This window comes from Hyaena hyaena, unplaced genomic scaffold (assembly GCF_003009895.1).
Source record: "Hyaena hyaena isolate Hyena2069 unplaced genomic scaffold, ASM300989v1 scaffold_69, whole genome shotgun sequence".
Classification (NCBI taxonomy): domain Eukaryota; kingdom Metazoa; phylum Chordata; class Mammalia; order Carnivora; family Hyaenidae; genus Hyaena; species Hyaena hyaena.
Window position 1 is genome coordinate 2080724 of NW_024080702.1, and position 25137 is coordinate 2105860.

General features: G+C 47.2%; 1 protein-coding gene across 2 annotated transcripts in view; it reads left to right on the forward strand.

Moving 5' to 3' along the window:
• Window positions 1–25137, forward strand: part of TRAPPC9 (trafficking protein particle complex 9) — a 555131-nt gene that overhangs the window by 324822 nt on the left and 205172 nt on the right. For both annotated transcript variants that reach the window (XM_039232979.1, XM_039232980.1), the window contains one exon: window positions 21057–21199. In XM_039232979.1, the coding sequence (XP_039088910.1) occupies window positions 21057–21199 (143 nt within the window). The remainder of the gene's footprint in view (window positions 1–21056; window positions 21200–25137) is intronic.

Below are 25137 nucleotides of genomic sequence, written 5' to 3' on the forward strand. Positions count from 1 at the left end.
GCGGCCCATCCATCCTATGTGCCTTTTGTAAGGCCCCTATTAACACAACGGGAGCCCGGCTGCAGTACAAGTGACCTTTGAAAGCTCCACTTCCTCAGGCAAAGGGCAAGGCTGATTGGGGGCTCATTGATTTTTCCATTTAGCTCAGGGAAGGAGCGTCTACTTTTTCAAGTCAGATGATCTGCCTCTTCTCGCCAAAGTTGTCAGAGTGTCAGGCGGTGGGACAGAGTCTGGGCCAGCAGCCCCAAGTCATGCGTTTCAATTGTGGCCCTGTCCTTCGTAGGTTGTATGACTTTGGGGAACTTACCTGACCTAGTTGGGTCTCAATTTCCCTGTCTGTAAAGTGAGAGAGTTGAGTTGGATGTTGGTAAGAGGCCCTTGTTGCCTGGAATGGAGGTGATGAGACACATCTGCGATGGCGGATTATGGGTGTGGACGCAGGACCCCATACGCTGCACAGCCTGGACTTGGTGTGCAAGCCCTCCCTCCACCTCACTCTTCCACTTCTCCCTTTGGGTAAATGTTTCTGGAATTCCTACAGTGTTCCAGGTACTGAGGTTATGCAAGATCAGTAACACCGAGTTCCTGCCTTCAAAGAGGGGGCCGATGCAGACTCACCGGCTAGAGATGGGAGTAAGAGGAGCACAGATTTCTTAGACGCTGAGAACCCAGCACAAATGCCCACTGCCAGGGCCATCCACACAGCATTGTGGGCCCCGGGCTCCCCCGTGCTTGATTCTGCTCTTCTGGTAGTTCTGTGCTTTGGCCACGTCCCCTTAGCTTACTCTGCACACCAGCATCTTCCTGCCCTGATGAAGGGTAAGTGCGGGACACCCAGGGGCTGCGTTGCAAGGGGGTAGGGCATGGTATCCCTGGCCTGTGCTTGCCGGGCACAGTGCGAGGTGCTCGGGCAGTGCAGTTCAGTGGAGAGAGCACAGCTTGGGAGGTACACAGAATGTTCCTCCTGGACCCTGAATGAGCAGAGAGGGCCCCACCGCACCCTAGCTGTAGATAGCCACCTCTCTGAACCTTGGCCAGCTCTCTCTCAGCTGGAGCCCTTGACCCCAGTTCGTGGGCAGCCGGAGAATTGGATGAGCTGACACCTGTTGCTTAAGGGTCACACGTGACCAGGCTCTGGGCCCAGCGGCCACAGTCAGTGGTGCTGGTTTCCTTATCTTCCTGCCTCTCTTCCGGCGGCTGCATGGAGGTGGACCACAGGATGAAAGAGACTTCCAGAGCTTCCAGTAGACCATCTGCCCAGGTGTGAGTGCTCCCGTGTGGACAGTGGCATCGATGTCATCGCCCCCTTCCACCCTCCCATTCCCTGACAGCTCACCGGACGCATCGTATGTGCCAGGATCCAGCCCTCACAGACACCTTGTGCGGTTGGGGTGCGCAGCCCCCCTTGTAGATGGGGAGTGCGTGCCTTGCTTAGGGTGTTAATGCAGAGCCCGCCGAAAACCAGTAAGCGTGTGTCTCTAGCAGGCTCGTTACAGGGCTTCTTGTTGGAAGGAGCTTCGAGCTCAGCTCTTACCGGGTCATGTGTGAGGATGCAGTTGGCTCGCGTGGCCAGTGCTCTGTACGCGGCTTTGTTCTGGGCTCTGCTTGGGGGCCTGTGGCTTTGGGTGGGTCTCCCATAGCTGCCATGTGCCTCTGGCCCTTGATGCCCCTTTGATTCTGAGGATGACCTCCTGCCCTCCCTGGGAGCTCAGCTTAGGACTCCTTCCCCTGGTCTTTTCCTCAGCTGGCCATCTGGGCGGTTAGCACACGAGGAACCTGAGTTCCTGACCTCTTCCCCACCCGGTCCCATGGACACGGCCACGGCCAGCCAGTGTGTGCCGCTATTCCTGCAGGAGCCTGACTGGAGTCGGATGCAGCTTCGTGCTGAAGGCACTGGTGGAGCCCAGGCACAGGTCTATGCGAGAGAGCGTGAACCCGTCTCCTGTCGGGGCCGGGAAGCACACCCGTAATGCGTCGTCACCATTGCCGTCTGTGTATTTCTCCAGCGGAGGACTGGGGAGCTGTCTTCTCGCGAACAGGCAGATAATTAGGAGGAACGAGGCAGTGGCGTTGGAGCCCATCCAGCCACCCTTGTCTGTTTCTTCACGAGTGCTGTGTTTTCCCTTCGTTTAGTCTCGAGGCCATTGCTGGTTTTCTGCTTCATTCTGTACCCTCTCTCCTGGGCATGACGGCACCTGCCTGCCCCCCGCCACTGCCCACCCCAGCTCAGCCTCGGCGAATGATTACGTGCCCCTTTCCTCTTGGCTCTCACTCTGGCCTGGGCTCCTCTCTGCACATTCACGCTGAGTTCTGCCCTGTGTGTTGCGCTCATTGAGCACTGGTGCGCTTCTGAAAGGTGCCTCTGCTGAGGACTCTGTGTGTGTGCGTGTGTATGTGTGTGTATGCGCGCGCACGCATGCAGACTGTGACTGTACAGCCTCAAGCGTGAGAGACTACCTTTAGCTGCTTGCACTTGCCTTGCCCTGGAGGCTGTGCAGGCAGTGGGCTGGAAGCCCATGTCGGGGCTGTGGGCCTCCTGCCCAGGCCACCGGGCTGAGCCAGTCACAGAAGAGGCCGGTTCTGCAGCAGAGCAGGGCAGGGCGCTGAGATGGGGTGGGCACCTCGCCAGGCTCTCTGCATACACATTTCCATTGTTCAGAACTACCTTTGGAACAGGGGACATCTCTCCTGGTTTACAGATGAGGAAGTTGAAATCCAGGGACCAGCGTGAAATACTCTGACCAGGCTCATGGCTGGTGGAGCTCAGACCTGAACCCAGCTTCACTTACATCTCAGGATGAAGATTCAAGGGAAGCCATTTATAACTTAGAGCTAAGTAAGCAGGGGGCATTGAGCAGTAAACTTTGTGTTCTTTTCTTCATTCCTAGATGCTTTAGAAAGGAAGATGGTAAAGTATCATTCTCTGAGTATCTCCCAGACTTTGTCCCTTCAGCAGACATTGGCCGCAGGAGAAGCGGCTGGGGGCCGTGCGAGCTCCTGCTGGGAGGCCCTGGCTGCCGGCTGTCGGGACGGAAGCCCCCGCAGGCTTGGCTGGGAGGCCGGGGCAGCCGCAAGGCCCAGGGTCCCAAGGGAAGGGGCTCAGCAGCAGCGAGGAGCCCACGCGGAGCCCCTCCAGCCTGTCCACACCTGTCTTTCTAGCCTCGTCTTCCAGCAGTGGCGGGAGGGCGGGGGTATCTGCCCAGGTGTTCCTTAGGGACACGTGGGCTTGTCCTTTCACGTCAGCCCCACGGACCCCATCTAGAACCAGTCCCAAATTCCTTTCCTTCTGGTTAAAATTCCGCTGTCCTTTCGAGGAGGACACCTGATCTGTGGACAGTCAGCACTGTTAGAATATTAACCAGGTTCACCCTGTCGTCTTGGTGATCCCTGCTTTTCATTTCCCTTGGTTAAATAGACCGGTGTTGACTCAGGGCGACCGTTGGCTGGAAGGAGGGAGGTGAGGGACCTAACGGATCTGGGGCTCCTCCCCGTGCTGGGGCTGAGCTGGGCAGTGCCCCCCTCCTGGGACCCCGTGGGTTTCGTCTCCGCAGAAGCCAGCGAGCGCCGCCTTGGTTGTGGTCTGCCCGTGCCATGCTCCCCCTGTGACTGTCCCACCCCGCAGCCCGGTTTTCACGTTGCGTGGTCACAGCCGCCCCTCAGGCAGGTAGACTGCCAGCCTGTCATTGCACACGTTGGAGCCCAAGGCACAGGCAGTAATGCCATCTGCCTGGGTCGCCGAACCCGTGAGCTGCAGGGCTGCTCACAGTTGGTCTTCAGACCCCTTGTCTCCCCGTTTCTTTTTCTTTGCACCCGTGCTGGTAGTGGGGTGACCAGAGGCAGAGATTCCCACAAAGCAGGTCGTCAGGTGCCTTGGTGGTGACTTGGCTCTTACTCTGTGGCTGAGCTTCTCTGCCCACGTTCTGCATCTTTTGTTTTTAAAACGATGTTTTGTGATGACTTACTGACGACTTGCTAATCCTAGTTTACCTCTGGCTTTCTATTTTCAGCTGACGTGGAATGTTACTCCTCTGTAATTTTTATTACTGAGCTATTCTTAGTCTTTAGAGCAACTATGTCTTAGGTGAGTGTAATTAGAAATGCATATTTAGCGCACAAGGGATCATTTTCTTACGCAGCTGTGTGTTAAAAAAAATAGCATCTGCAGGACTATAGGTTTCCGTTTATAATAGAGATTTATTCTCCCTGAGGCTAGGAATCCATAATCCTCCAAAAGCCCTTAATACCGGTGCTGAAGGCATTTCATTCATTCGCTTACTCAGTGAGCTTTTATTGAGCTCCTTCCGTGGGCCGTGGGCCAGGCTGCGAGCTGGCACGGGGGCACTACCTCACCTGGGGGTCTCTCGGGGCAGGGACCTGACATTTAAACGAGTTACCCTGCCTGTTTTTACAGTGGTGCCGTGACAGGCTGCGAGTGGGGCTTCAGAGCTGGGCAGGTGTGGCATCGAATTCTTCTGCTGCTCTAAGTGCCGGGGTTAGTTGAGCAAATGACAGCCCAAGCCACCGCTTCTCTGCTGGCATGTGAGAGGCCCTGCAGGGCAGTGGCCAAGGTGACATCTCAGAGTTGTCGTCTAAGTATAATGCCACCACCGAGTCTGCGTGACCTTTTTTGTCCTATCATGTTGTTATGGCTCCTCTGCTAGTGCAGCGCTGGGGCCTGGGCCATAAGGGTGCGGGGCCAGAGCCGCAGCTGGCTTTCCGGGCCGCCCTCTTGGCCTCCATCGCTCTGTTTCCCGTCTTCCCTCCCTGGCACCTGCCTTCGTTCGTCTGGGGCCACACGTCACGGCCGCAAGGATCAGCGTGCTCTCCTCTCTTTTCAAGCCTCTCTGGGAACCCCCGAGCCCCACCCCCCACCCCCATGCTCTGTCAGTGGGACAGCATGCACACTCTGAATGTCTGCCAGAGAGACCGGGCACGTGGCCCTCCGCCGGCCTGCCAAGGAGCGGTGGAAGGCATGGGGGGGTTGGGCTGGCAACCGGGCTATCCTGAGGTGTGTGGCAGGGGCCCAGAGGGTGCCCGGTTACCCCCTGCCTGCGTGAGCTGGGTGTGGAAGAGCAGAGAGGCGTGGGTGGGAGTGGCAGGGCCTGCTTGCCCACCCGGAGAAGCCAGGTTGGAGGTCCGGCCTCACCGCAGCCAGATGGGCTCACCGGTGCCTCCTGCACAATCCTTGTGTCCGTGCTGTCATGGGCCAGGCTGAAGGCCTCCGTTGTCACCTGCGGCGCAGGCTGGCAGGGCCCTTGGAGGAGAGAGGGAGGGGGTGAGGCCCTCAGTACGTCTTCTTTCCCTGCATCTCACCTGGTGGTGGTTCTCAGTGTGTGGTGCCAGACCTGCTGCTTCAGCATCCTGGACCCCCACCCCCCACCCCCCTTCCCCAGCAATGCACATTCTCAGGCCCTACCTGACCTACAAATCAGAAAACCGGCGTGGGGCTCAGCAGCCTGTGGGAGCCGGCTCTGTAGGCGGTCCTGATGCAGGCTCTCAGGCAGAGCTCCTGTCGGCAGATGTGCCAGCGGAGGGGGTGCTCTGGGCCACCCTGCCAATGTCTTGGGCCTCGGGGTGGCGGGGCTGCAGGCTTGTTGTGTCTGGCTGTGGTGCCCTGGTCTGTCCCCTCCCCCCGCCCCGTGGGTTGTACTGTGCTGTTCTCTGCATGAGCTTGGGCATCAACAGGGTGAGCGGCTCTTGTGGGCAAGTCCTTCATGTGAGAACACAGGGATGGAGAGTGAGTTCTCCACAGAGGTGTGGCCGAGAACACGCGTCACCATGAAATGCAGCCAGCTCTTCTCTGAAAGATGGTGAGGCTCAAACCACACAGTGAAGAAACAGAACCGGATGGGTGTTTTGTGGTAGATGGACATGAAAAGGCAGTTTCTTATTGGCCCCGATGGGATATTCTGGAAGATTGCACAAACAGGAGCAGCCTGTAGACTAGAGGAAGACATCTAGTGTGAGTGCAGCAACCTCATCCAGAACGTGTTCTGTGTTTACCCAGTAATGGTTTGCTGATAACCTTCCTTCCTCATGGATAAAGGAGGCGTACTTCAGTGTACAGCCCCTCCTTTGTCCAGTACGGCTTGTTCTAAGGTGTTTTCTCTGTTTTGCTTTCCTGACAGAGGCTGGAGTAGATCTTACTGCTGTCTTGGGGCCTTTTGTGTATGTGACCACCTTTAGAAAAGGTTTAGCATCCTCTCCATAGAAGGTTGGTGTGATAGGAAGCCTTGGCCTTGGTCAGGCCAGTTGTCTGATGAACCCTTTCTGTATCTTGGGTTCCACAGGTGAAAAACAAGGTTGCTGACTTGATCCTTCCTTCCTTCCTTCCTTCCTTCCTTCCTTCCTTCCTTCCTTCCTTCCTTCCTTCCTTCCTTCCTTCCTTCCTCTCTCTCTCTCTCTCTCTCTNCTTCCTTCCTTCCTTCCTTCCTTCCTTCCTTCCTTCCTTCCTTCCTTCCTTCCTTCCTTCCTTCCTTCCTCTCTCTCTCTCTCTCTCTCTCTCTCCCTCCCTCCCTCCCTTATGTTTTATTTATATTTTTTGAAAGAGAGAGAGAGAGAAAGAAAGAGTGAGGGAGATGCAGAGAGAGACTAAGACACAGAATCTGAAGCAGGCTCCAGGTTCTGAGCTGTCAGCACAGAGCCCAATGCAGAGCCCGAACCCACGAACCACAAGATCATGACCTGAGTTGATGTCATATGCTTAACTCACTGAGCCACTCAGGTGCCCCTTGACTTGATTATTTCTAAGGCCCCCCCCACCTTTACTTCTAACTTTTTGTAGCTAAAATCACTGAATTTTTGCTGTCAGGAGGGAGAGCTTGAGAGGTCACTGAGGTCAGCTTCGCCATGCAGTGTGGCCCCTGTAGCTGCTCACTGTTTGGACACCTGTTCTGAGTGCTCATCGTTCCACAGGACTCCAGTGATTGGACATTTCACTACATACACGTTTGTTTTCTTCCTGCTGGGCGCGCTGCGTGCGTTGTGTTGACCCTCCTGTCCCTTTTATGGGCACCAGCCGGTAGAAACTCTCTGGGAGATTCCAAGGGTGTTGGGGGTGGAGGTGGCTCAGGGAATCCCTGTGGCTGAGGCCTTATTTTCTTCTGCTGTTGGGGTCTCATCCTTGGAGGTCATATGGACTTTGGGGTCCACCATGCAGTTGTAGCCAAATTCATACCTGGAAATCAGCTTGACAGGATCTCCACTGAAGGTAACACAGCTCTAGCATCAAGGGTTTGTAAATTTGAGTGGGTGCCTTTATTACAGGTTTAGGAGTCATGGGCCTCCTTATAGCCGGGCTGCCTTCCAAGGGGTCCTTTAATGCCTGCATCACCACCTTCTTGATGCCATCAGACTTGACCACCTCTGGACAGTAGGTCCTACACTTGACATGCGTGTTTGGCATGGGGACAAATAAGGCCTTGCCAGTGTGCACCCGTTCAGCTCAGGGATGACCTTGCCACTTGATCACTAGTCTTGGTAGTGTCAGTGATGCAGGAATAATGTTCTGAGCAAGGCCATCAAGTGACACTTTGTCAAAGGGGTCCCCCATCTTCTGGGAAGCAGGGTTGGTACGCACTGCAGTCACAGACATCTCGGTTGTCCTGGATCACCTTGGCAAGGGGGCCTGGGTCGGACACAGTTGGTGGTAGATTAGGCACTGCGGATGATCTTGAGGGAGTTTGCATGCGTCTTGTGACCCATTCTCAGGAGAGGAGAGAAGAGATGCTGGCTCTTTTGGTTCTGCTTTTCAGGTGAGTCTGACACTTTGCAAGATGGCTGTAGGCTCCACAGCATGTTAGCGTTAGCATCTCTCCCGTTGATGGTCACGGGGGTGGGCTCCTGCACCTGGAAGATGGATCCAGGGTTATCCTTGGGTCACAAATTCCGTTTGTAACCTGGATGAACCTTTTAGACTTGGGATGGGTGGAATCCTATCAGAATGGGCAGACCATGCAGTTGTTAAATGAAAAGATCAATGAAAAGGTCAATGCAGAGATCAATGATGGACACTGTGTCCACTTTTCCAGAGTTGGAAGAAGAGTGGGTGTCTAACACATCCCATCCGTGGACTCTGACCTTCATCATCAGGTACTAGGAATTTGGCTGGCATGATAGCCAAAGGTGCTTTCTGCCGAACTTCTACTGGGGACCTTCCATATGCACAGACATCCTTACACCAAGTCTTTTGTCAAAACATCAAAGTAAAAATTAGGGAAGAGGAAGTCAGGTGTACTCTATAGTTTAAGGACTGGAACATAAGTTTTGGATTTATATATAGCTAGCATTTGTAACTGTTTAACTATAGGGAACGTTAGATCATTCTATTTTTAAAAATGGGTAATAATTATGTATTTTTTTAAAACCTCATTCAGGGAAGCACTTAAAGTGCTGGGAAATCCTCCCACTGTTTATCTGGTTTACTTACAGTTCCCCCAAATAAGAATCTGGCTACTTAAACCTCATTAACAAAAAAGTATCCTTCTTTCTCTGTGAATTAAGCCTTTCTGATTCTTGTACCTCTCTTGAGTAAAGCCAAAATTGCATCCCAACCATTTGAGTAAATGAACTCCACGTTTCCAGCCTTGCTTAACAGATCACGTGGCCCCGTGCCTATTAGAGCGGCAGCATGCGGTGGAAGTGGGGGAACTGTGATCCCTCTCTCTAAGGCTAGAATGCTATTAGGGATGTAATGAAGGTGCCGCAGTGTGAGGGAGGATGCCAGGGCTAATGAGATCAAAGGCCCAACTTGTCACCGATTTAATGCTGGATGAGGTTGCACAGTGCATTTGGGTTAGGGCCAGGATTCTAAGGTGTGGATTTGAGCTCTTTTACCCCTTCCACGCTGATATACTCAGCTTTCCATGAGTACCAGGTGCCAGAGTCTAATGTTGAAATGCTGTGAGTCCTGTCTCTATGGGCCCACGGTCGAGGTGGGAGCTGCCCATTCTGAAGCACCATGTTGTGTCCTGTGGAGGGGGGCGCCTGTCGCCTGGCTCTGAAGGTAGAACCTGGTGACGTGGATTTGACAGAGTGAGCAGATACTGGCACGTGTTGTTTCCTACCAGGACGACTTTGTGCCCCTCCCTGTCTCCTTTCTGAGTGTTTGTGTTTGACCCTGCCCAAGGCCGTTGTCATGCCGGACGCTGGGTGTTTTTGAATGAGGATGGCTGCCTCTCTTGAATCAGTTGCTGTGGGTTCTGCTTCATTCTTTGTTCTGGAAGTCTGCTCACCTAGCAGTGTGCCTGAGCCAGGGTCACGTGTCCATCCACTCACATCCTGTGTTTGTTGATTACTCACTGGAGATGTATTCCATATGCTCTGCTATCAGCCCAGACATGAGGAAGACCTAGACAGCAGGACACATGAATTCATTCCACAGTGGGAGAACACATCTTCCAGAATAATGGTAATTGAGAAAAATTGACAACACCTAATGTTGGCAAGGATGGGAAACCACTGGATCTCTGTTGTGTTGTTAGTGGGAGTATAAAGTGGCCAACCTAATTTGGAAAACCACAGTCTTCTTAAATATACATATGCCATAATAACCCAACAAGTTTACTCCTAAGTATTTATCCATGAGAAATAAAAACATATATGCACAAAAAAACTTGGTTGAGAGTTTTTTAAATAGCAGCTTGATTTTTATTTTCTTCAAATTGGGAACACCTCCAATGCCTGTGAGTTGGTGAATGGATAAGCAGATAGTGGTAGATTTATACAATGGAATACTAGCGAGCATTGAACAAATAGCTATGTACCTGTAGACGTCATGATCTGTGTTTATGTACACACAGTATGGATGAGTCTTGAAAACACATGGCTTTATTAGGCTGATGGTTACATGGGGCCTACATTTATCAAAACTTGATGAATTGTATACTTGGTTGTATGCTTTTACTGTACATAAAGTTTACCTCACACCAAAAAGGAAATCCTAACAAATATCGAACTCCAGTCAGTAGATTGCTTCTTGTAATAGTATGATTAGCAACTATGACACTACTTTCTATGTGTTTTATGTGTGGGCAGTCAAGTCCGCATATTGTCGGTGACCTCATGTGTCCTGATCAGAGAAGGTTGTTACAGACATGGAAAGGGGGGATTCATATGAATCTTATGATATAAGTTTGGAAGCTGAGTTTTCACTACAAACTCCCAGTTTGTGGTATATTTCTGTATCGTTGTCCATACATACACAAGTGTCTATATGAAAAAATAGATATAGAAATAGGTATCAGTATATATAAACACACGTATACAGGCACAGGCATAAGCACACGCCAGGTTTGTTCATGGAGAAAACCTTGCAGCAAGAGCATCTTAGTAGCAATGAGCACGTTTAGCACCTATCTCTTCTCACCGTTCCCCACAAAAAAGACCCTCCATCTCCTTCAGAGAAATGGTTGATTTCCAGGGCAGGGAAAACAGAAGATGATCTTAGAATATCCTGTTGTTCCGTGAAGTAAGGAATTGCTTAAAGATTGATGAGGGCGTGTCAAAGGACACAGCAGCCAGCCAGGACGGATGCCAAATCAGGGACCATCTGCGCATCAGCATGAGTAATGATGGTAACAGATTATAACCCATTGAATAGAACAAGAAGCCATTAATCTGTGTGGATATTAACCAAATAACCGGGGAAGAGAGAGGTCTTCTAAGTAGATTGGCATCTAATAAATGTGAAACGATGATGTTAGAAGAGCATCAGTGGATGCTACAGTAGTGGGTGAAAATTTAATGAGGGAATAAGGTATTGACCAATCCTCAAAGCATCTGCACACAAATTACTTATTGATTCCTGGGGGAAAACTAGGAACTAAACACAGAAGAAACCTTGCAGACATTATCCTTGGCATATTTATCTGTATATATGTATGAAAGACAGACTGACAGAATTATAAAACAATGGGATAAAATGCGAACAATTTTTGAATTGGGTAATGGGGAGGTTTTTTTGTACTTTGAACTTACCTGTCAATTTGAGGTAATATTGAAGTTGGAAAAAGATAAACTTTAAAGGAGTAGGAAAAAAACAAGTAAATTTTATGACTTGGGAGCGTGGAGGGTGTTTCCAACCATGATTCAGGAACCATTAAAAGGGTGCAAGGGACATAAAAGATTGATGATGGATTAACTCGAAGAATAGTAACCATTTCTGCAGGGCAAATAAACGGCGCCAAAGACAATGTCCAGCTGTGAAAAATGTTTGCAATTTCTATCACAGGCCAGGAGTAATTTCCTTAATTGATAAAACCTTTAAATCTGGAAGAAAAAAGACTGATAGGTCATTTTAAAAAAATACTTAATTTAAAAAGATCAGGGGCACCTGGGTGGCTCAGTCGGTTAAGCGTTAGACTTTGTCTCAGGTCATGATCTCATGGTTCATGGGTTTGAGCCCCGCATCGGGCTCTGTGCTGACAGCTCTGAGCCTAGAGCCTGCTTCGGATTCTGTGTCTCCCTCTCTTTCTCTCTACCTCTCCACCTCTCCCACATTCGCACTCTGTCTTTCTTAAAAATAAATAAACGTTAAGAAATTTTTTAAAGATCAAGTGATAACATAAACTCAAAGATGTGAAAATGGCTCTTTTCTTGGTACCCAAAATCCGATTATTGACTCGGTCTTTTAACAGTCCCAGGCACACCTGCCTCCGTGTGACCCTAGAGTCCCAATCCTCAGCCACCGCAGGACTGTTGTGCCTCTTGAGTAGAAGCCATTTGGATGGCTGGTATTGCACAAACCCATTCCTACATTATTGTGGATGCGCCATTTCATTTGTAGTCACTCGGCATCTTTAAGGCATAATTAACACTGAAGAAAGGCTGGCTGAAAGCGCTAATTAACTGGAAAGTAATGGTATGGCTTTCATTTGTACATCTCTCTGACCTTAAGTAAACCGTAGGGCTGGTCTGTTGAGAATGAACCCCAGCCGGGACCTTTGGTCCTGAATGTTTGACTTATTAAGTGGATCATATCACAGCTATTAATCTTATGTTCTAGCACAGAAATAGAGCAGAAGGAAATCTGTGGTGAGAGGTCCAATTAGGGTCTTTAAAAATTAGAGATCTATATCTTATACATAGAAATTAGTTAGGATACTGTATAAAGGTGAGGGTTTCTCTCTGGCAAGAGCCTGAGTTAGATTAGAATCATGAGACACGAGATTAGTAATACAGAATGAATAATAATAGTTCATTTAGGAACACCATGGTAAGGACCGTGGGTGATGTCTGGCAGGACTCTGATTTTACAGATGAGGATTTGGGGACCTGGAGAAAGGACTTGACTTCACCAAGATTATGTGAAGTTTTTATTGTAGTGAATCATTACTTCACTTTACAGCAAAAATCATTGCTGTAGAACCTGGGAATCCTGAAGCAGCACCTTTGTCCTCAGACATGAGCAGCCCCACATCCGTGTGGCCCACAATGTTGCTTGGGGTCTTTTGTTACAATGTTCGCAAGTGATTGTGTGCCTATTAATGGTCAGGATCAATTTCTGAAATCAACGTTGAGTGTGAATTGCTTTCTATAAAATTCAGCCACATTAACTGTACAGCTTGATGAGTTTTGACAAAAGTAAATCCCTTGTCACTGCCACCACCACCGCCCCCCCACCACTACCGCCGTGATGTAAAATACTCTCGTTACCCCCCAAAGTTTCCCTGATCCCATTATAATCAATCCTCTCTTGCTCACAGACCCAGGCAGCTACTGATCTGCTTTGTGTCACTAAAGACTCACTTTATCCAGCATCTCAAATACAGGCAAGCATAGAGTGTAGCCTACTGCCCTTTTCACTCAGAATAGTGTTTTTGAGATTCTTCCATTTGTGTGTATCAGTAGTTTGTTCCATTCAGATGCTGAGTAGTGGTCCATTTTATGGACAGACTATGATTAGTCTAGTCTAGATTAGTACTAGATAATACTATGAATATTCTAGTCTAGTCTAGTTAATCTGTGATTAACCTCTTCCTGGACATTGACGTTATTTCCAGTTTGGGATTATTATGATTAAAACTTCCATACGTATTTACATATATGTCTTTGTGTGGATATGTGTTTTTATTTTCTTGGTAGAAGGTTTATTGTTGGACAATATGCTAATTCTTCATGTTTGGAAGGAATTCTGACTAGTTGTTTTCTAAAGTGATTGTGCTATTTTATATTATTACCAGCAATTCTGAGAGTTCTGGTAGATTTCTTAGGATTTGGTTTTATATGATTGTGTTGTCTGTGAGCAGACAGTTTTACTTTGTCCTTTCCAACATGTATGTCTTTAATTTTTCTCTTACCTTACTGGACTTACTGGGGTCTCAATAACAATGTTGATAGGAGTAATGACAGCTATGTCCTTGCCTTAATCCACGTTAAAATTTGTGATAGCATTTAGTTTACCATGAGGTGTGGTTTTAAAACTGTAAAAATTTTTTCATGGGTGCACTTTATAGATGGAAGATATTCCTTTCTATGCCTAGTTTGTGGAGATTTTTAAAACAAAACCATAAATGGGGTTGAATTTTGTCTGCTGCGTTTTCTGATGTTACTGAAATGATCATGTGGCATTTTTCTTTTTTGTCTGGTAATAGTCTCTTAATATGGTGGTGACATTAACTGATTTTCTGATGTTACTACCAACCTTGCATTGTTGAGATAAACTTGGTCATGATGTATTTTCCATCTTACCTATTACTGAATTTGGGATTTGCACATCCTTTTTAAAAATCTAAATCCAAGGTAGTTAATATAGAGTATAATCATGATTTCAGGAATAGAATTTAATGATTCATCACTTATATATAACTCCCAGTGCTCATCCCAACAAGCACCCTCCTTAATGCCCATTACTCATTTAGCCCACCCTCTGACTCAACACCCTGCCTGCAACCCTCATTTTGTTCTCTGTATTTAAGAGTCTCTTATGGTTTGTCTTCCCCTGTTTTTATCTTCATTTTGCTTCCCTTACCCCTATGTTCATCTGTTTTGTTTTGTAAATTCCACATGAGTGCAATCCTATGGTATTTGTCTTTCTCTGACTTATTTTGCTTAGCATAATTCACTCTGGTTCCTTCCACATTGTTGCCAATGGCAGGATTTCATTCTTTTTGATGGCCAAGTAGTATTCCATCACACACACACACACACACACACACACACACACACACACACACGCCCAACATCCTCTTTATCCATTTGTCAGTCAGTGGACATTTGGACTATTGTCAATAGTCCTGCTATAAACACTGGGATGCGTGTACCCCTTCAAATCAGCATTTTTGTATCCTTTGGATGAATTTTTAGTAGTGCAATTTCTGGGTTATAGGGTGGTTCTATTTTATTTTTTGAGGAACCTCCATGCTGTTTTCCAGAGTGGCTGTACCAGTTTGCATTCCCACCAGCCGTGCAAAGAGATCCTCTTTCTCCACATCCTCCCCAACATTGTTTCCTGAGTGGTTAATGTTAGCCATTCTGACAGGTGTGAGGTGGTATCTCATTGTGGTTTTGATTTGTATTTTCCTGATGATGAGTGATGTTGAGCATCTTTTCATGTATCTGTTGGCCATCTGGATGTCTTCTTTGGAGAAGTGTCCATTCGTGTCTTTTGTCCATTTTTTCACTGGATTATTTGTTTTTGGAATGTTGAGTTTGACAAGTTCTTAATAGATTTTGGATACTAACCCTTTATCTGCTATGTCATTTGCAAATATCTTCTCCCATTCTGTCAGCTGCCTTTTAGTTTTGCTGATAGTTTCCTTTGCTGTGCAGAAGATTTTTATCTTGATGAGGTCCCAGTAGTTCATTTTTGCTTTTGTTTCCTTGCCTCTGGGAACATGTCAGGTAAGAAGTTGCTGCAGCCGAGGTCAAAGAGATTGTTGCCTGTTTTCTCCTTTAGGATTTTGATGGCTTCTGTCTTATGTTTAGGTCTTTTTTGAGTTTATTTTTGTATATGGTGTAACAAAGTGGTCCAGGTTCATTCTTCTGCATGTCGCTGTCCAGTTTTCCCAGCACGATTTGCTGAAGAGACTGTCTTTTTTTCCATTGGATTTTCTCTCCTGCTTTGTCAAAGATTAGTTGGCCATGTGTTTGTGGGTCCATTTCTGAGTTCTTTATTCTGTTCCATTGATCTGTGTCTATTTTTGTGCCAGTACCATACCATCTTGATGATTACAGCTTTGTAATTCAGCTTGAAGTCCGGAATTATGAGGCTTCCAGGTAACATGAGGCTCTTAGGTTTTCTAGTTTTTCTTGGTTGTGTTTGATAATGTGTTTATTTTATTTAAGTTGAATCTATTGACACTAAGTTGTTTGCACTATTTTATTATTCTTTTAATATGTGTAGGGTCTATGCTCACATTCATTTTCATTTTTGATATTGGGGAGTACTTTCTTCTGTGTTTTGAGAAGCTTGACTTAGGGGAATATCACATTTAGTGATATTTTCAAGAACTAGATTTTAGTTTAATTTATTTTTCTCTATGTGTCCATTTCAATTTAATAATTGGCTAATTATGCCTCTCTTGCTGTGATGTTTTTCCTTCCTATCCAACTCCTGGCCTTCCAGGTAGAATAGTATTCTGTGTCTCCATATATCCTGGGATACTTGTCTAGAACATACCACAGTTTATCTTGAGATGTCTCTGGGCTTGTGTCTTTAACTATACTTGAGTCCCTGTAGGTGGCCTCGTGGTGTTCTCCTGTTGTGCCTTATACATGGTAGACATGTGTTCACGGCCAGTGAGTGAGTGCGTGGAGGGATGAGTGCCCTTCTGAACAGTTTGCAAGAATGGCAAGAGAGAGGACTGTGCGACCAAGTAGCTCTGCATTTAGATCCTGGATGTGTGCTGTCCCCTGAGTGTGTGTCTTAGGCCAGTCATCTGACTGCTGTGAGCCTTATGAGTTTTTGAGAAAACTCAAAACTCATAAGAATGTTAGGGTCAATGTATATAGATCACTTATCATAGTATTTGGTGCCTAGCAGGTGCTCCATAAAAGGTAGCCTTTGGAAGACCTTTTATTTTTAGGTCAGATAATAAGCTGTATGCCCATAAGATCCTATCCTTTAGTTCCCTGTCCATTACTGATTTCCGTAATAGCCTTTTTCCAAGTAAGGACTGCACCATGTTCTGAGAAGGGGACATCTCATGACAGAGTAGCACATTTCTTCTTATTACGTTTCAGGTGAAAAAGAAAATTTGAGCGTCTTGTGTCTTTTACCTTACCAACCCGCCTTCTCTTGTTATTAAAATGTTCTAATTTTATAGGGCCGAAGAAGGTTTTTTTTTAATGAAGGAAGAAAGAGAGTAACAATAATTTCACAGAATATTTAATTTGCTTGATTTTTACAAATTATTTTCCCTGTAATTACATCTTTTTCTTGGTTCTTAACAGAGCGAAGACTCGGCCAGTACCAGGAAGACAGAACCACAGACTCTCTTCTTTCTTCTATAGTACTTGACTGTTATCTGTCCTGTGTATTTTTTGCTCCATTTCTGCGTGATTTCTACTACATCACCTCCTGAAGGTGACTTTTAAGTTTGCCTTAAAAAAACGAAGTCCATGTGACATTTTTGTTACTTCACAGGTTTGGGTATTTCAAGGGTGTTTTTCAGAATATTTTTCCCTGACCACCATGCCTGCGATGTGAGAAAACTGCCATGTAGATGTTGGTTGATGGCTTGGCTTCGTTTATGAGTTATTTATTGAGATACTCATTTACTCACCCTGTACTGCCCTTTCTGAGATCAGGGGCCACCCCTTATTCATCTTGCTGGGAGCATAGAGCCTGGCACTCAGAAAGTACCCAGTAGGGAGAAAAGATGAATGAAAGAATAGACTGAGCAGCTGGAATCTGTTGTATTCAGAAGGTTGTTAGAGAGATGCTATTGGGATATGTGTGTGTGTGTGTGTGGGGGGGTCTCTTTACTTGCTGCTGCTGAGGGGTCTTTCAAACGTTGTGAGAAACCTTCACAAGAAACCAGCAGTCCTATTGGGGTGATAGAGCAGTGCTCTATACTGTGCGGAAAGGATTTGCGATTTAGGTGAATCCAAAATGGAATCTTTGAGTATTAAAACAGATTCTATATTTTGTTGCGCCTTTTTAAAGTGAGGAAGTGTGGAAGTCATCTTGGATGATGACTTTATCTGGACTTTATCATGGCTTTATCTGGACCATGAAGGACGAGGAACATTTACGAGTAGGTGGAGAACATTAGTGAAAGTATTCCTGATAGTGCAAAAGTTGAAGGGAACCTATACGTGTGAAGGACACCTTGAAGAGGGGAAGGAAGTGAGTTTTTAAAATGGCGCTGACAGACTTGAACAGACCTATCTCTAAAGATACTCATGAATGGCCTGTAACCACATGCAAAGGTTCTCAGTATCACTACTCATTAGGAAAATACAAATCAAAACCAAAAAGAGATACCACTTCACACCTGTTAGAAAGGCTATTATAAAACAAACAAACCTACTAAACAGAAAATAGCAGATGTTGACAAGGATATGGAGAGCTTAGAACCCATGTGCACGGTTTGTGGCAACCTTAGAAATTGGTATGTTGAGTCCTAAAACAATTCAATATATAGAAATAAATGTATACCTCCAAAAAGTTGAAAGCTCTGCCTCAGAATAGGTGTTGGTACGCCCGTGTTCACAGCAGCGTTACTCACAATAACTGAAAGGTGAAGGAACCCAAGTGTCTATCAAGAGACAAATGGATAGGGGCACCTGGGTGGCTTAGTCGGTTGAGCGTCCGACTTTCGCTTGGGTCATGATCTCGCGGTTCGTGGGTTCGAGCCCCGCGTCGGGCTCTGTGCTGACTGCCAGCTCAGAGCCTGGAGCCTGTTTCGGAGTCTGTAACTCCCTCTCTCTCTGACCCTCCCCTGCTCATGCTGTCTCTCTCCTAGAAATAAATAAAACATTAAAAAAAAAAAAAAAAAGAGACAAATGGATAAAAGAAAATGTGGTCTGTACATACAATGGAATATTATCCAGCTTTCAAAAGAAAGTTCTGGGGAGTCTGTGTGGCTCATTCGGTTGAATGTCCTACTCTGGATTTCATCTCAGGTCACGATCCCAGGGTCATGGGATCGAGTCCCATGTTGGGCTCCACTCTGAGAGTGGAACCTGCTTCTCTCTGTCTCTCTCTGTCTCTGTCTCTGTCTCTCTTCTCTCTTCTCTCTTTTCTCTCTCTCTCTCTCCCTTCCCCGAATCCTTTTCTCCTTCCCCCATCTGCTCACATGTATTTTCTCTCTAAAAGAAAAACAGGCTACGACATGGATGATCCTTGAAGACATTCAGCTGAGCAAAATAAACCAGTCACAAAAGGACAGAAACTGATTCTTTTTATGTGAGGCTCCAAGAGCCATCAAATTCATAGAGGCAGAAAGAGAATGGCGGCTGTCCAGGGCAGGGGAGGGGAGCAGGGACTTGGCGTGTCACAACGGGGTTTCAGTTTGGGAAAATGAAGAAGTTCTGGATATGGGTGGATCGTGGTGATGGTTGTATAGCCGTGTGAATGTCCTTAATGCCACACATCTGTACATTTGTAAGTGGTTAAAATGGTATATTTTACTACATATATCTTACCATGATACAAAATGGGGGGAAAACAAGAAAAAGAAATAGTGCTGAAATCCATTTCCCATTTCTTCCCATTTTAAGCCGTGTTGCCGCAGGGTGTCCAATGGTGGGGTTGCGGAGGGAGAAGGGAACTTGTTTAATGAGTGTCCGTTTCTTCTGCTACCACATTTTCTCCCCGAATCTTCGCTGGAGTCTGAGATGGGCATTCAGTGTTGTCCCCGCGTCGCCGTGGAGAAACGGGCTGGGAATGGTGGGTGGCACCCAAGACCTGATGGACCCAGTGCGGCCGCCTCCAGGCTGGCGCCCCTCCTCATACCGTGCTGCTCACCCACTTCTGGAGTTTCATTCAGCTGCCCTTCTCACGGCCAAGTCCTTCTCCCCCTCCGGATGCCCTTTCGATGACAACATGTACATGCAGGTTGTTTATTTTCAAAGTCTGTCTCTGGGGTTGCCTCTCCGTTGGAGACAAGAAACAGGTCAAGGAAAGCAGTCACTAACGGCTAAACACGGTGTCTGGCCAGGAAGCTTGGTGGAAGCCAGACTCCTGAACAGAGAGGACGGCAGGCCCCTCCTTCATCCTTTGGGGGGCGTGGCTTTGCGGTGCTCTCACCAGGTGAGAAGACACTCCTGTCCCCATTGGGCACATGGCGCCGGCGCCACTCCGGTTTCTGTGCCCTGGTGGTGTGCTCGGGCTTGCACTTGCGTCCTCACCGATTAGCCGAGGGCCAGCTGTGCGTACTTTCTCCGACCCCTTTTCACATGGCTTGGCTGCAGCGGTGGGCATTCCGGCCTTTCTTCCTGCAGGTCTGCCTCCCTGGGATTCCCATGACACCAGCCTTCTGTTGCTCGTTGCTTGTGCTTTTGGGGTCCTACCTGCGACACCACAGCATCATCCAAGGTCATGGATATCTGCTTCTGTTTCCTTCTGAGGGCTTGATCAGCAAGCTTTTCATGTCAAGAACCATACAGTAAATACCTCACTTCTGCCGGCCACAAATGGATACCTTCATATGTTCTTTGTTTTTCTTTGTTGTTGTTTTAGAACCTTCTGACTTTGTAAAAACTGCCCTCGGGGCGTACAGAACCAGGCTGCGGGTCATAGTTTGCTGGGGCCCGTGCTGGGACTTTACTGTGGAAGTTTGAGTCATTGGAGTAAGGAGTGGAGCTGGGTTTGAGATTTCCTGTTGCTATATTTACTTGGGTACGCCATAGACTCCAAAATTCCTCTGCCGTTGTCATATGCTGGGGGGCAGGGCAGAGGGAGGGGACTGGGGGCGCACCAGGAGGTTTTCCCAGAGTAGGCTTCCTCCATCCCATCCCTTCCTGCACCACCAGGGCTGGGCTTCCCATACTTGTTCCTTCCCCACTGGCTCTGGGGGCAGGAGCACATGGGGCCTCTCTGCTGTCTTTGTCCTGTGCTGAGCGTCTGGGGCTGATGAGCTGGGCTCCCTAGGCCTCCCTGCTCCCACGCAGCGGCCTTCTCTGCCCAGCACGTGGTAGGCATTGTGCATGAGTGGAGTTTCCAGCTCTGATAGCATTGGCTGGGGACCACCTCTTGCCCTTCCCCCTACTAGAATGGGTGTTTATCCCTGCCGTTGTGCCCTTGGCATTGGGTGTCCCTCCTCCAGAAGCTTAGGATGTTGCTTCAGAGTAGAGAAGGGTCTACATGGGGATGGGGAATGGGGGATGGGGTGTGGGGTTGGGGCTGGGGTTTTTGTTTCTTACCTTTTCTTTGGTGGCTGCTGACTCCCATCCTCCATGTCTGTGCTCCCGAGGGAGGCTACCTCTGCTCCTTCCACTGTGCCCCACCCCCAGTCCTCTGTGTGTATCGAGAGGGTCCATGGTGTAGAGCCTAGAGTGGGTGGGAACTACCTTTTAGTCTGGGTTCCCCAGGGGTCTCTGCTATTATTAGAGCTCCTACTCAGCCTTTAGCAATTCATTAACCTTTGGGCTAATTCCTTCCTGCTGGCTTGTGTGGTGGCTGGCTCTGTACTTGTTGAGAAGGTGTCCCTACCCTTTACCTTCCGGAAGGGCCTTGTACCTCCTTGGCCTCCTGGCTCCATGGTTGCCCTGTGGCCTCATCTCTTGATGGGTTCAAGAAGTGTCAGGAGTTTGTAGCTGGTCAGCCTTCCTGACTGTTGGGCCGGGAGCCATGCTCTACCTCCCGGATGGAAGTGCCGCCTCCCCCCAACCCCTCGTCCGTATGTTGAAGTGATGCCGACTGAAATGTGCTTCTCTCGCAGATATGCTCTAGGAGCCACAGAATAATTTTGGGGCCTTTTTCCATTTGCATACCTGGGCTGGGAGTTGTTGGTGCAGGCACAGGGCATCACAGAAGAGACGGTGCAGGGGCCAGGTTTCCGAGTCGCCCGGTAGGGATTGTCGTCACTCTTACCTAAGTGAAGCCTGCCTTCTGGAAGGAAGCTCGTCAACTTAGTGATTATTGACATACCATGTTTACCTCATTTTAGACCCTGGAAGCCATCCTGAATTTCAAATACTCTGGAGGCCCGGGCCACGTTGAAGGATATTACAGGAACCTCTCCCTGGGGCTGCACGTGGAAGCCGAGCCATCCGTGTTCTTCACCCGAGTCACTACTCTGCCGGCGACCAGGTAAGAGGCTCTCTGCTCTGTGATTGCCCTGTTCTGGAGTCTGGCAGCACTGCATCTGGAATTCTGACCTCGGGATTCATCTTGGTCCCCCCTCTCATCAGATCCACACCATTGTGCCAAGTTACATAGCCTCCCTGGGACTTAGGTTTCTGCAGCGGAAAAACAGACATTATACAGAAGTGCCTTTTCCTTTAGTTGTGGTGGACGGGCTTGACGCCTTGTAACGTAGTACAGTGATAACTTTAATGTTGCAACACGCTCGCTTGTGGTTGTCATTGTACAGGACACGTTTCCCACTCATTGCCCTGAGGCTGGTCCTGGCTTCAGTCTGATTCACTCTCCTGCTAGTAGGGAGTCAGCAGATAGCCACATGTCCTGGGCACTACCAGAGGAGTCCACCTCTCTTCCTGTGTCACGTCTGGCACCCCTCACAACTGTGTGTGCAGACCCAGGCTGTCCAGCATCTAGCCACCTCCCTGTTCATGAAGCTCCCAGCCATCTGGAGCGCTGGGCTGTTTCTGCCCAGGGCACCTTCTTTGCACAGAAAGTTTTCCTCCACTTCTCCAGGCCTAGCCTTCCGTCAGAGGGGAAGAAATCAGACAGTGTGTCTATGTCAAACTCAGAAGTGGCCAGAGGTCCTAGAGATATTTTTCTCTGAGGTGGGAGAATGATAACATCCCATCTAAAACTTTGAGGGTGGGCTAGGAGTGGTGGGTTTTGAAAGTGGTGGGGGGTATTCTGACCAGCTGGAGATGCTCTTCTCAGATTCTCACTCCAGGGGCCGGCGGCCTGTGGGGAGCAGGTGCACTCACCACTGAGTACTTCATATTTTCATGTCCGGTGGTGCCTTACAAGTTGAGGTAGGATGCGGTGGGATAGTATGATTTAATCTTTTTTTTTTTTAAGTTGATTTGTTTTGAGAGAGAATACAAGTGGGGGAGGGCAGAGAGAGAGGAAGGGAGAGAATCTCAAGCAGGCTTTGTGCTGTCAGTGTGGAGCCCGATGTGGGGCTGGAACCCACCTATTAGATCATGACCTGAGCTGAAGTCAAGAGTCAGACGCTTAACCGACTGAGCCACCCAGGCGCCCCTAGTATTATTTATTCCTGATGGAGTGAAGATGGCACTGATAACAGCCACCTTTGTAGCCTTGAACTGGGGAAAGAACGTTACAGGCAGCAGCCCCCTCCCCTCCACCAGTGGGTTCTGTGTTCCCCAGGGTGAAATAGAGAGATATTGTTGCCCATGTTGATGTTGATAGAAAACTCCCTTTAAAGTGATACAGCCCCAAATAATAAGTGTAGTTTTGGTTTGTAGGAAAGATCACTTTTCTTCGCAGCCATTGGAGAATGGCTCCACAAGAATTAATGGCTTAGCTTGGGCTTTTTAGCATCGCATTTTATCATCTGTCACTTTTTCAGTCCATGGAGTAATAGTCTTTCTTGCCAAGGCTTGCCTCTGTTTTGCATTTGTTGTATAAGGCATCAAAGCACTTGCCCCCGGGGAGGCTGTGGCCAGGATTGCTGCCAGAAGCTGTGAGAGTGTTTCAGACCCTTCCTGTGCATTAGGGCTGCTCTGTGATGTACCTGCTGTGTTTCTTTCTCATCCTTGAATCGCCTGCTGCCACTGCTCATATAAATAGTTCTTAGAAACAGCACAGGTTGTCACTGAGTTGGATTTTCTCCCCTCGTCTTGATACCTGGCTTCCCCGTCATGGCCCCTGCAGCTCTTAATGACAATTTAAGATGACAAAAATGCTGCCATGCAGAAAGGAGCAAACACACTTGCAAAAGTCAGTGGTTGGCTCAAGTGCTCTTCGGCTCCCAATTACGCCACCTGTTGACTCTACTCTCTTTCTTGCCGGCCTACTTGGTCTTTTTTTTGCTCTTGGGATTGAGACTGGATTTCTCCTAACCCTCCTTTTCCATTCCCGCTAAGTCTAATCCTCCCCAGATCCTGTGGATTGAATCTCTGAGATGTCATCTGACCCCGCTCTGCATTCCACTGCACATCTTGGTTACCTTTCCTCGAGACTCTAGGAGTAGTTGCCTGTGTGGTCCCCTACCTCCAGGTTTGATCCTTCGTCATCCTGTAAATACAGATGTTCCCATGTCGGGTGGAAGACATTCCCAGTACTTAGGAGATCAAGTTCTCAGTCCCTACTGTTATATTCAGGGCACTTAAAAATTTGACCCAGACCTTTGCCTTTAACTCCGTTTGCCCCCACTTCCTCCACACATCAAGAAGACACTTTGTGTCTCACCATTACTAGGTATATCAAGACCATTTCCTGCAACGTGCCTTTGCATACATTTCTAAAACTCTTCTTAAACTGTCATTCTTTCACTTACCCATTTGGGAAACGTTTGTTGGCCATTGATGATCTACTATGTCACCATTTTTGTAAAATTTTCCTGAACGTGACTAGATAGCGTTGCTTGGTCCTTCTGTGAGCCTTTGTACTTTGAGTAAAGTACTAAGTAAAGTACTTACTTAAAGTAAGCCTTTCAACAAGCACCTTGAATGTTTCATTTATTCTTTAAATAACCAGTGTTTCGTATTTTAGTGCAATAAAAGATGGATACAGCCCGTCCTTGTGTTTCATCAGCCTGATAAAAGCTAATCAGGCAGAAATAATATCAAATGGAAACATGGGTCTATATTAGGGAATGTTGAATCCCAGAAATAGACATAGCAAGTGAATAAACAGAAAAGATTCTTCCCCTTGCTTCTTAATTTCTTTGAAAGATTATTGACTATTTAAAGAAAAGATAAGAGCATTTAATTTTGTAGTGCATGTCATATAGAGAAGTAAACTATGTAACAAAAAATAGCACAAAGCAATGGAAGGGAGATGTAGGAGAGGAGGATGGCAGTTTTTATGTACTACTGTTATGATATTGTTTGAAGTTAGAATGTGGTAAGTTAAAGATGCATATTGAAAACCCTTTAGCAACCACTTAAAATATGGATAGTAAGCCAGAAGAAAGAAAATGAGTTGCTAGAAAATGCTAAATCTGTAAAGGGGGGAAGAGGTAGCAAGAAAGGAGAAAAGAACTAGAATCATACAGTCTAATAGCAATGTGGTAGACTTAAATCCAATGCACCAAGAGTTATATTAAATGTAAATGGACTAAAGACTCTATTTAAAAGTGCAAGTTGTCAGACTATAGTAAAAATAAAACAAAACAAAAATAAAACTAGAGACAACTACATGTTTTCTACCAGAAACTCACAATTATAATGATGCACAATGTAAAAGTACAAATATGGGGAGAAGATATGCCATGCAGACACTAATCATGAGAAAGTTGGTGTGGATATATTAATATCAAACAAGTAGACTCTGAGGAGAAAAGGGTAGGATAATCTTAATGATAGAAAGATCAAGTCATCAAGAGTACATAAAAAGCATAAATGCAAATGTACCTAAAAAATAACTTCAATATAAAACTGGCATCTTGAGGAGAAATGTAAAATGCCACAGTTACAGTTGGGTATTTCAACATTTGCATCTCCATATTTGATAGGCAAGCAGACAGAAAATTAGTATAACTTAGGAAACATGTACAGTTGTAGTAAATAATTCCAGCTAACTGATATTTATAGGACACTAAATGCTTATGTTAGAAAAGTTGAAGGGTTCAAAAAAATAATGAAGAGTACTTACCAATGAAATAGAAAAAATAATATGTAAAGTAAATGGAACCAAAAGTTGATTTTTTTAAAAAAAATTTTAATGGTATTTTTCCCCCCTTCCCTCTGAGAGAGACAGCGTGAGAGGGACACACAGAATCTGAAACAGGCTCCAGGCTCTGAGCTAGCTGTCAGCACAGAGCCTAATGCAGGACTTGAACCCATGAACCGTGAGATCGTGAACTGAGCCGAGTTGGACACTTAACCAACTGAGGCACCCACGTGCCCCTAAAAGTTGATTAT